Source organism: Schistocerca nitens, chromosome 4 (genome assembly GCF_023898315.1).
Source record: "Schistocerca nitens isolate TAMUIC-IGC-003100 chromosome 4, iqSchNite1.1, whole genome shotgun sequence".
NCBI classification, from domain to species: domain Eukaryota; kingdom Metazoa; phylum Arthropoda; class Insecta; order Orthoptera; family Acrididae; genus Schistocerca; species Schistocerca nitens.
Window position 1 is genome coordinate 808,304,394 of NC_064617.1, and position 12,106 is coordinate 808,316,499.

Genomic DNA, 12,106 nt, shown 5'->3' on the forward strand with positions numbered 1-12,106 from the left:
AGGAACAAAATCATATCATAAAACCTGTTATAAATGGACTATCAGATCATGACATGCAGCTCCTTGTTTTAGATGTAAATTCTAAGCAGATTATCAAGACTGCTAAATCTGAGTACAGGAGAGTAGTCAATCAACCAAAAATTGAGTGTTTTAGAAAACTGTTCAAAGATATGAACTGGAAAGATGTTTATAGTGCTCATGACATGAATGAAAAATATAACACATTCATGAACAATGTCAGTACCATGTTTGAAAACTGTTTTCCTCTAAACGTTACTCAAATTAAACAGAAGTCTATAATAAAACCACGGATTACACAAGGAATAAAGATTTCCTGTAAGACAAAAAGGAAAATGTATCTGTCGACCAAGAATAGCTCCAATGCTGATGATTTAGCTAAATACAAGGAATACTGCAAAACATTAAAAAAAAGTAATTCAGACGTCTAAACAAATGCACTACGAGAAGAAGATAGCAATGTCAGGGAACAAAATAAAAACAATATGGGATATAGTGAAAGAGCAGACTGGTAGAACCAGAAAGGAACAGGAGCAAATAGCACTAAGGTTAGACGACACATTAGTAACTGATGGGCATAGTGTGGCAAATCTACTTAACAAGTACTTTATATCCGTTACTGATGGAATGGGACTTTCAGGATCAGTAAATAATGCCCTTGATTATCTGAAACTAGACTTCACAAATAGCTTCAAGTACATGAATATATCACTCATTTCACCAAAAGAAAAAACATCCATAGTAAAATCTTTAAAAACAAAGCATTCTAGTGGGTACGATGAAATATCAACAAAGTTAATTAAGGCATGTTCTTGTGAGTTTAGCACAATTCTAAGTTACTTGTGTAACCAGTCAATTATAACTGGGACATTTCCTGACTGGCTAAAATATGCAGATGTTAAGCCTCTATTCAAGAAAGGGGATAAAGAGATACCATCAAACTACAGACCGATTTCACTTTTGCCAGCATTCTCAAAAACTTTAGAAAAAGTAATGTACAGGCAGCTGCTCAACCATCTGATCACAAATAACATATTATCAAAAACACAGTTTGGATTTCTGAAGGGTTCTGATATCGAGAAGGCTATTTACACCTACAGTGAAAATGTACTTAATTCATTAAACAACAAATTACAAGCAGCAGGTATTTTCTGTGATTTTTCAAAGGCATTTGATTGTGTGAACCACAACATTCTTTTAAGTAAATTAGAATTCTATGGTGTCACGGGCAGTGCTGCAAAATGGTTCAAGTCATACCTCACTAACAGGAAACAAAGGGTGTCAGTGCAAGGGACTAGTGAATTAAGTCATCAGTCATCATCAGAATGGGAAGAAATTACATGTGGTGTCCCACAGAGATCCATCTTAGGGCCATTGCTTTTCCTTGTGTACATTAATGATCTCTCAACAGTTACACTGCCAGAAGCAGAGTTCGTTTTGTTTGCAGATGACACAAGTATTGCAACAAATAGTATGTCAAGTGTAGTACTAAATAGATCTGCTAATGGTATCTTCATGGATATTAATAAATGGCTTAAAGCCAACTCACTGAAATTAAACTTCCAAAAGACTCACTATATGCAATTCAGAACCTGTAAGAGGTTTCCACCCAGCATATGCATAAAATACAAAGAAGAGCAGATAGAAGAGGTTGACAGTCTTAAATTCCTGGGATTACAACTTGATAATAAATTCAGTAGGGAAGAGCACACCACAGAACTGCAGAAACGCCTTAACAAATCTGTATTTGCAATTCGAGTTTTAGCAGAAATAGGCGACATAAAAATGAAAAAGCTTCCATACTTTGCCTACTTTCATTCCATAATGTCATATGGTATAACATTTTGGGGTAACTCTTCAAGTCAAACAAAAGTTTTCAGAGTCCGAAAGCGTGTAATACGTATTATTTGTGGAGTAAATTCACGGACGTCCTGTAGAAACCTCTTCAAAGAACTGGGTATACTAACTACTGCCTCTCAGTATATTTACTCATTAATGAAATTTATTCTAAATAATATATCTCTTTTTCCAACAAACAGCTCAGTTCATACATACAATACCAGGAACAAAAATGATCTACACAAGGACTTAAAAGCACTTACTTTAGTTCAAAAAGGGGTCCACTACTCAGGAACACTCATCTTCAATAATTTGCCAGTAAACATAAAAAATTTAGTTACAAATAAAGATCAGTTTAAAAGGAGCCTGAAAGACTTACTAGTGGCCAACTCCTTCTACTCCATTGACGAATTTTTTAATAGAAACAAATGATGTATTGTATATATTCATACTATTAGTATTGTTATTTCAGCTTAAAAAAAAATTACATGTTCCACTTCCACGAGGATCTACTCAGCACGGATCTATGGAACGAAAACTAATCTAATCTTATCTAATCTAATCATCATCATCATTTAAGACTGATTATGCCTTTCAGCGTTCACTCTGGAGCATAGTCCCCCATATAAAATTCCTCCATGATTTCCTATTCAGTGCTAACATTGGTGCCTCTTCTGATATGAAGCATATTACTTCAAAATCATTCTTAACCGAATCCAGGTACCTTCTCCTTGGCCTGCCCCGACTCCTCCTACCCTCTACTGCTGAACCCATGAGTCTCTTGGGTAACCTTGCTCCTCCCATGCGTGTAACATGACCCCACCATCTAAGCCTGTTCGCCCTGACTGCTGCATCTATAGAGTTCATTCCCAGTTTTTCTTTGATTTCTTCATTGTGGACACCCTCCTGCCATTGTTACCATCTAGTAGTACCTGCAATCATCCTAGCTACTTTCATATCCGTAGCCTCAACCTTGTTGATAAGGTAACTTGAATCCACCCAGCTTTCGCTCCCATACAAAAAAGTTGGTCGAAAGATTTAAACGGTGCACACATAACTTAGTCTTGGTACTGACTTCTTTCTTGCATAAGAGAGTAGATCGTAGCTGAGCGCTCACTGCATTAGCTTTGCTACACATCGCTTCCAGTTCTTTCACTATGTTTCCATCCTGTGAGAATATGCATCCTAAGTACTTGAAACCATCCACCTGTTCTAGCTTTGTTCCTCCTATTTGGCACTCAATCCGTTTATATCTCTTTCCCACTGACATTACTTTCGTTTTGGAGATGCTAATCTTCATACCATAGTCCGTACATTTCTGATCTAGCTCTGAAATATTACTTTGCAAACTTTCAGTCGAATCTGCCATCACAACTAAGTCATCGGCATATGCAAGACTGCTTATTATGTGTTCACATATCTTAATCTCACCCAGCCAGTCTATTGTTTTCAACATATGACCCATAAATAATATGAATAACAGTGGAGAAAGGTTGCAGCCTTGTCTTACCCCTGAAACTACTCTGAACCATGAACTCAGTTTACCGTCAACTCTAACTGCTGCCTGACTATCCATGTAAAGACCTTTAATTGCTTGCCAAAGTTTGCCTCCTATTCCATAATCTCGTAGAACAGACAATGACATCCTCCTAGGAACCCGGTCATATGCCTTTTCTAGATCTATAAAGCATAGATACAGTTCCCTGTTCCACTCATAGCACTTCTCCATTATTTGCCGTAAGCTAAAGATCTGGTCCTGACAACCTCTAAGAGGCCTAAACCCACACTGATTTTCATCCAATTGGCCCTCAACTAATACTCGCAGTTTCCTTTCAACAATACCTGAGAAGATTTTACCCACAACGCTGATTAAAGAAATACCTCTGTAGCTGTTACAATCTTTTCTGTTTCCATGTTTAAAGATTGGTGTTATTACTGCTTTTGTCCAGTCTGATGGAACCTGTCCCGACTCCCAGGCCATTTCAGTTATCCTGTGTAGCCATTTAAGACCTGACATTCTACTGTATTTGATGAGTTCCGACTTAATTTCATCCACCCCAGCTGCTTTATTGCACTGCAATCTATTGACCATTTTCTCCACTTCCTCAAATGTTATCCTATTTCCATCATCATTCCTATCCCATTGTACCTCGAAATCTGAAACATTACTGATCGTATTTTCACCTACATTGAGCAACTCTTCAAAATATTCCCTCCATCTGGCCAAGCAATCCACAGGATTCACCAGCAGTTTTCCTGACCTGCCAAAATACTTGTTATTTCCTTCTTACCTCCCTTTCGAAGACTGCTAATTGCACTCCAGAATGGTTTTCCAGCAGCTTGACCCATAGTCTCCAACCTGTTTCCAAAGTCTTCCCAAGATTTCTTCTTGGATGCTGCAATTATCTGTTTGGCTTTGTTTCTTTCTTCAACATAACTTTCTCTGTCTACGTGAGTTCTATTATGTAGCCATTTTTGATACGTCTTCTTTTTCCTTTTACAGGCTGCCTTGACTGTGTCATTCCACCAAGCTGTTTGCTTCATCCTACCATTACACACTACTGCTCCAAGACATTCTTTAGCCACTTCTAGTACTGTGTCCCTGTACCTTGTCCATTCCTTTTCCAACGACTGTCATTTACTACATTCAACTAACTGGTACCTTTCTGAGATCGCTGTTATGTACTTGTGCCTGATTTCCTTATCCTGAAGTTTCTCCACTCTTATCCTCCTACATATGGACCTGACCTCCTGCACTTTCGGCCTCACAATCGCTATTTCACTGCAGATTAAATAATGATCAGTGTCATCAAAGAATCCCCTGAATACACGTGTGTCCCTCACAGCCTTCCTGAATTCCTGATCTGTTATTATATAGTCAATGACAGATCTGGTTCCCCAGCCTTCCCAAGTATACCGGTGAATGTTCTTATGCTTAAAAAAGGAGTTTGTGATTACTAAGCCCATACTGGCACAGAAATCCAAGAGTTGTTTTCCGTTCCTGTTGGCCTCCATGTCCTCTCCAAATTTACCCATAACCTTTTCATACCCTTCTGTTCGATTTCCAATCCTGGCATTAAAATCACCCATGAACAGAATACTATCCGTGTCCTTTACTCTAACAACTACATCACTGAGTGCCTCATAAAAACTATCCATCTTATCTCGATCTGTCCCTTCACAGTGCGAATATGCTGACACAATCCTAATTATCTTGCTAGACACTGTCAAATCTATCCACATCAGTCGTTCGTTTACATACCTTATTGCAACTGCGCTGGGTTCCATTTCTTTCCTGATGTAAAGCCCTACACCCAATTGTGCTATTCCTGCTTTGACTCCTGACAGGTAGACCTTGTATTCTCCCACTTCCTCTTCTCTCTCACCCCTGACCCGAATGTCACTAACAGCTAAAACGTCAAGCCCCATCTTACCTGCAGCCTCTGCCAGCTCTACCTTCTTCCCAGAGTAGCCCCCATTGATATTAATAGCTCCCCATCTCATTACCATTTGTTTGTCAAGTCGTATCTGAGGAGTCCCTGGTTTGTCAGTTAGAGGTGGGACTCCGTCACCTCCAAAGGTCCAAGGCATTTGGCTCTGATTGTTGCCAGCATCATATTTAAAGTACCAGGGACGCAGGTTGCTAGCCTTACTTGCCCCGAGTCCCATTGAGTTTTACCCCTAACGGTTGATTAGCTCTTCAGACATTCACACAAGGTTGGTGCCGGTGGTGACACCTACAACGTGGTGACATGAGGAAAGTTTCCAACCCATTTCTCATACACAAACAGCAGTTGACCGGCGTTACCTGGTGTACTTTGTTGTGATGCCTCATGTAAGGAGGAGAAATGCGTTCCATCACGTTTCCGACTTTGATGAAGGTGACATTGTAGCCTATCGCGATTGCGGTTTATCGTATCGCGACATTGCTGCTGGCGATGGTCGAGATCCAATGAATGTTAGCAGAAAATGGAATCGGTGGGTTCAGGAGGGTAATACGGAACGCCGTGCTGGATCCCAACGGCCTCGTATCATTAGCAGTCGAGATGACACGCATCTTATCCGAATGGCTGTAAGGGATCGTGCAGCCACGTCTCGATCCCTGAGTGAACAGATGGGGACGTTTGCAAGACAACAACCATCTGCTCGAACAGTTCGACGATGTTTGCAGCATCATGGACTATCAGCTCGGGGACTGGTGCTGCGGTTACCCTTGACGCTGCATCACAGACAGGAGCGCCTGAGATGGTGTACTCAACAATGAACCTGGGTGAACGAATGGCAAAACGTCATTTTTTCGGATGAATCCAGGATCTGTTTACAGCATTATGATGGTCGCATCCATGTTTGGCGACAACGCAGTGAACGCACATTGGAAGCGTGTATTCGTCATCACCATACTGTCGTATCACCCAGCGTGATAGTATGGGGTGCCATTGGTTACACGTCTCGGTCACCTATTGTTCGCATTGACAGCAGTTTGAAGAGTGGACGTTACGTGTCAGATGTGTTACTACCCGTGGCTCTACCCTTCATTCAATCTCTGCGAAACCCTACATTTCAGTAGGATAATGCACGACCGCATGTTGCAGGTCCTGTACGGGCCTTTCTGGATACAACAGATGTTGAACTGCTGCCCTGGCCAGCACATTCTCCAGATCTCTCACCAACTGAAAACGTCTGCTCAATGGTGGTCGAGCAACTGGCTCGTAACAATGCGCCAGTCACTACTCGTGATGAACTGTGGTATCGTGTTGAAGCTGCAATGGCAGCTGTACCTGTTCACGCCATCCGAGCTCTGTTTGACTCAATGCCCAGGCGCACCAAGGCCGTTATTATGGTCAGAGGTGGTTGTTCTGGGTACCGATTTCTCAGGATCTATGCACCCAAATTGCGTCAAAATGTAATAGTATGTCAATTCTAGTATAATATACTTGTCCAATGAATACCCGTTTAGCATATGTATTTCTTCTTGGTGTAGCAATTTTAATGGCCAGTAGTGTATTTGCAACCTAGTAGCGCATACATTTGCAGTGTATATCGGGTCGCCGCCCTCTCAGCGATGACACAGTGTGCCGTGGTGACGCGGCCCGGCTGTGGTACGCGGTCGCCAGAGCTGGGCCGGAGCGGCGGAAGGCGGCGGCAGCGCGCATGCGCAGACGTTGCGGCCGCGGCGCCGGCCTCCGGGGCGGCCAGTGTGCGTCGGGCAGCCGCCGCGTCCGCGTCACACAGCGCTGCGACGCGACCCGACCGCGCGAACGTGAGCGAGCGAGCGCGCGAGCGCGTACCTGCCGGGCAGCGCAGCGCGACGGCCGGCCGCCGACGGCGCGGCCACCCGCTTGGCGGACGGCTAGCTACTTAGCTCCACTACAGGCGTCCGCCACCGGACTCGCGCGCGTGCTTCGTTATTCTTTTATTTATTTTTTTTTCTCTCGTGTGACGCAGGTGACAGCCGGGTTAAATCAGTCAGTGACGTCAATTTCTTCCACTGCCGGCCGTCTGACAACTCGCCCTGTTAAGGATACCACCCTTTCTTTTCCTCGACGCTCGAAGATCCTAAGAATTGCCCAAGACTACCAAAGAGGACGGTTATACACGGCCGAAATATGACTATAATATATTGTCGGTATCAGGTAATCTCTTGCAGTGTCTCTAGAATTATTTCGCCTGCCCCACGTATTGTGAATGTGTTGCTGCAACCGCATTGACTTCTACCAAGTAGCAAGTTATGACGTTTGGGTGATAACAGTATCAATATACACTGTGCCTAGATTTTGTGAAAACAAAGTCAGAGTAATGTGATGGTTAATTTGGTAAACGCTTCATCCACCCACAACAGCTTCGAACTCGGCCGCTTAAAAATTACCCAGTATTATTGCCTACAAATCCTATCACGAGAAACATACCCAATAATCAGCTCACAAAGGAAATCTGTCTTCATTAAGGTCCAGTCAAGATCGGTGCTCGTCGTCTTACAGCCTGTCAATTCGAGTGTTAGAAAGATTAAAGAAAGACTCTCCAAAACACTATAAAACACTTCTATTTCCAGGAGCGCCTTTCTGAGTTACTCAATGCCCTTCAGCAGCTTTGCAAAGCTTACCCAGCCCTGTAGGATGATAGTCGACTCCTGTGAACATTAATTACAGCCAGAGACTGATTTATCGTCGAGAAGCAAAACAAAAGGGATATTTTCATTTCGATAATCGCTTTGCAAACTCAGTCACTATCATGCTTGGCATGTAGTCTCCTTCGATGTTCGTACGCTACTAGAAGTTCTTCCCAGGCCAGTGAGACTCGAGCACAGAGAATAGCGTGGCTTGTGAAGCGCCAGGCACCAGACACTTCAACTTCCACCGAAGGACAGAGTGCGTACCTAGGACTTGCCTAAGGGTCATTCCTTGACGTGCAGCGACAGAGACAAAGAAAGAATAGCCAAGAAAGGTCGGGGTCGAGCTCAGCAATAAACGGCCGTGACGAGGCACATCTCAGCCGCGACGTCATCATCGAGACAGGCGAGCTCTTAGCATTTTTTGCGACCCGCCCATCCTGTAGGCACTTTGAAGGCACGCTTGCACAGGCAAGCAGATAGCGACGTCCCGGAATCTACTGATTGTCGCCGGTGGTGCCGTACCAACGCCCAACTGAAGTGCCACAACGTAGACAATATTGCGATAGGAGTCGTGAGAAGTCGTGTTCCAAAACCATTATCTCGAGAGCTACAGACGTCCAAACAGGCATCAACCTATACGTCGTTGCGATAAGGAAACACCAGACAAATACCACTACAGTGGAGAAGTCAGGAGTTACAGTATAGATAACTTATTTGTGGAAATGATAGAGACGTGACTTTTTGGCAGTGCTGTCAAGATTCCACCGTACCCGTACTGCGTGTGTAAATAACATCCTACACTAAATTATTTTATTATCAAAAGCAAATACATTGCTACAAATTTACGCTTAGTGGGCCAAATATTTTTTCAATTACTAATAGAGATTTAAAGTAATTGTGTCATGCTTGTTCGTTTCTGCCGAACACGTCTGATACCTTTCGAAAGCGTAACATTTCTAAATCTGTTTAGCATCGTTAGACAACTACATCATTGAAAAAACTCAGTGGGGTGTACCGACTCAGACGCGAAGCTTCACTGATTAATGAATGGATGCGTTAGCGGCCTCCATTGTGCTCTGAAAAAGAGCTTTGTGAATACATGAAACACACACCAAGCGTATACTATGATACTGAAGATACACATACATACTAATATTAATTGTCTCATACAACTGTTAAATATCAACAGAAGGACCTAAGAGTGTGATATATTATGAAATATCAAGATACGTACGTGAAATGGTGCTGAGGTATAATCTTGAGGAATGAAATAGTACACCACATTTAAATCACGTCGTGCTGGCGCCTTATGAGATGCCAGTTCAGTTATCCGTAACATAGTTTGGTTATTTTGAAGTATTCTTCTCTGTGTAAGATGCTGTGAAAACAAATTCGACTATAGAGTTGTTACTGAATAAATTTAGGTTTAAAATCGTTAGGAACCTGTAAATAACACAGTTCACTAAGAATTTGGTTGTGCTTGTGTATAATAAACATCACGCGGTAAAGTCTCTTCTCTTGACGAGTCTGTGGCAAATAGGTAAAACTGATATCGTTCACATTGGGAGTGAAGGTGACGTATGTGATAAATATGCAGCTGCTACGTTGAGCGACAGTGTTGGTGCAATTACTGTGCGTCTTATATAGTGAAACAGGAGCTATAGGGAACACATTAGTAAGGTAGACTGGTAGTTTCTGTCCGTATTAAAGAAAACACTTTCGTTTCCACATAAGCAGAAGAAGGAAGCGGATGAGTTCTGGAATATGAGGAAGCAGCTTTTCAGCCAGTAAGGTGAGACATTCTGTAGATAAGCAGTGCACAACAGTTTTGTAAAGAGTTGGTAACGTATATTTTTGAGTCTATTGGAGAGATGACAGGAACGATGGATGCTCTTAGGAGCATTGATTAGAGTTCTAACCAGTTCAATCCTACAGAAGAAATGCACTGTTGTAGCGGAAATACATTTAAGAACTGAAAGACGTCCTCCTTATCAAAGCTGTGTATTTTTGACTATAAATAGTTGACAATAAGTTTGCTACACTGTGTGAGACTATTGGAGACAACTGTTGGCCGACGTTTAGTTTAAAAAATTGTTTAGAACACTAGGAGACGATTCATAGATCACAATATACATGTACTTTGCTGTAAACGGGACAGAAATAAGTTGAGTATGAATTCAGGATCGAGTGAATGACGTCCGCACAGTAAAAACAGTGAGGATTAACATTTAAATAACACCGTAAAAGAGGGTTGCACAGTGTAGTGACTGAAGGATCCACTGGATAGCAGTGAGACAATCAGTAATTTTGCTTATCACTAGTGACGGATAAGAGTGATACGGCAATATTGCAACCTTTAGGTGGGTGTGGTTTCTTTTGAGCGGCAGTGGTGGTACAAACGGCGATATATCACAAAAAACGTGCCGGAAAAGATATGGAGTGTGAGGCTATTGTGGTCATTTGGTCGCTGAAGATGCTTCTATGTGGCTGTTGACAGGCTGTCGGTAATTTCGCGAAAGGTAAAGGGGTGATCCACAGTGTAAGACTTCTCGAACCATTTGGTGCCCAAAGACACTGAACGGCGATTTAGCTTACGAGAAGTGTGAGGCCTGGAACTTAGTGAGAGATAGCTGTTGGAGAGTCGTCGATTTCGCGTATGAGAGCAGTGTAGGTGTGAAAAGCAGTGGAAGGGTGTCGGAACCTAGCAGTGTCTGACGTCTCACCTGCGACCATAGACAAAGGGAGCGGGTCTCGGGGGCATGGTGAGGGAGGCCCGGCGGCGCGAGTGAGCGCGGTCGCATGGAGGCGCCCGCCGGCGTGGCCGCCGCTACAGCAGCCGCCGCCGCCGCCGCCGCAGCAGCAGCAGCAGCAGCCGCCTCCGGCGCCGGCGCCGCCTCCAGCAACTCGAGCGCCAACGCGAGCAGCGCGGGCAGCGGCGGCGGCGGAGGCGGCGGCGGCGGCCCGCCGCCCGACGAGTGGTGGTTCCCGGGCCCGCGCTCGCCCTACTCGCCGGCCGAGGCGGTGCTCATCGCGCTCGTGCTGCTCTGCGTCATCGTCGGCACCGTCGTGGGCAACGTGCTCGTCTGCGTGGCCGTGTGCCTGGTGCGCAAGCTGCGCCGGCCCTGCAACTACCTGCTGGTCTCGCTGGCCGTCTCCGACCTGTGCGTCGCGCTGCTCGTGATGCCGATGGCGCTGCTGTCGGAGATCTTCGGCGTGTGGAGCTTCGGCCCCGTCGCCTGTGACCTGTGGGTCTCGTTCGACGTGCTCTCATGCACCGCGTCCATCCTCAACCTGTGCATGATCAGCGTGGACCGCTACTACGCCATCACGAAGCCGCTCGAGTACGGCGTGCGGCGCACGCCGCGCCGCATGGTGGCGAGCGTGGCGCTGGTGTGGCTGGGCGCCGCGTGCATCAGCCTGCCGCCGCTGCTCATCCTCGGCAACGAGCACGAGGACCCGCACGGCCTGCCGCAGTGCCAGGTGTGCCAGAACTTCGCCTACCAGATCTACGCCACGCTCGGCTCCTTCTACATCCCGCTCAGCGTCATGATCGTCGTCTACTACAAGATCTTCCGCGCGGCGCGCAAGATCGTGCTGGAGGAGCGGCGCGCCCAGTCCCACCTGCGGGCGCACTCCTACCTCGAGATCAGCGTCGGCAACGGCGGCGGCCCGCCGGAGACGCGGCTCGCCGCCTCGGCCGCGACGGCGGAGGCGGACGCGGCGGCGGTGGACGGCGCCGCCAACGGCAACGGCGCCACCCCCGCCGCCGACGAGCAGTCGTCGTCGTCGCCCGCGGTGAGGGCGCAGCACCAGCAGCAGCAGCACCGGCCCAGCACCACCAGCACTAACACCACCGTGAGTACCAACAGGTGGTCCCCGGACACCTGCCCGCGCCCAGTCTGTCCATAGCTACACCGCGCCTTTTGAAACAACATTGATGCCCCCACCACAGGGTTCATTATGCACTAGTCGTCTAAAATGTGTAATTTATTTAACACCACCCTCCATGGCAATTGTCACAGTCAATAAACGTGACAAACCTTATATGAGTTTCCATAAGATAATATGGTGGCAGTAAAGCGGCCATCTTGGAACAACAAAAATGTGACTCTTCAATTTCTCGAGGCGTATTTTATGACG

At 45.4% G+C, this 12,106-nt stretch overlaps 1 protein-coding gene across 1 annotated transcript; it reads left to right on the forward strand.

Moving 5' to 3' along the window:
* Positions 1-10,834: 10,834 nt before the first annotated feature.
* Positions 10,835-11,875, forward strand: LOC126252585 (5-hydroxytryptamine receptor 1; the record flags this gene model as incomplete). The annotated part of the gene is made up of 2 exons (XM_049953485.1): positions 10,835-11,656; positions 11,741-11,875. Coding segments are annotated over 2 exons (957 nt in total), but the record flags the coding sequence as incomplete, so codon positions are not given.
* Between the last annotated feature and the right edge of the window lie 231 nt (positions 11,876-12,106).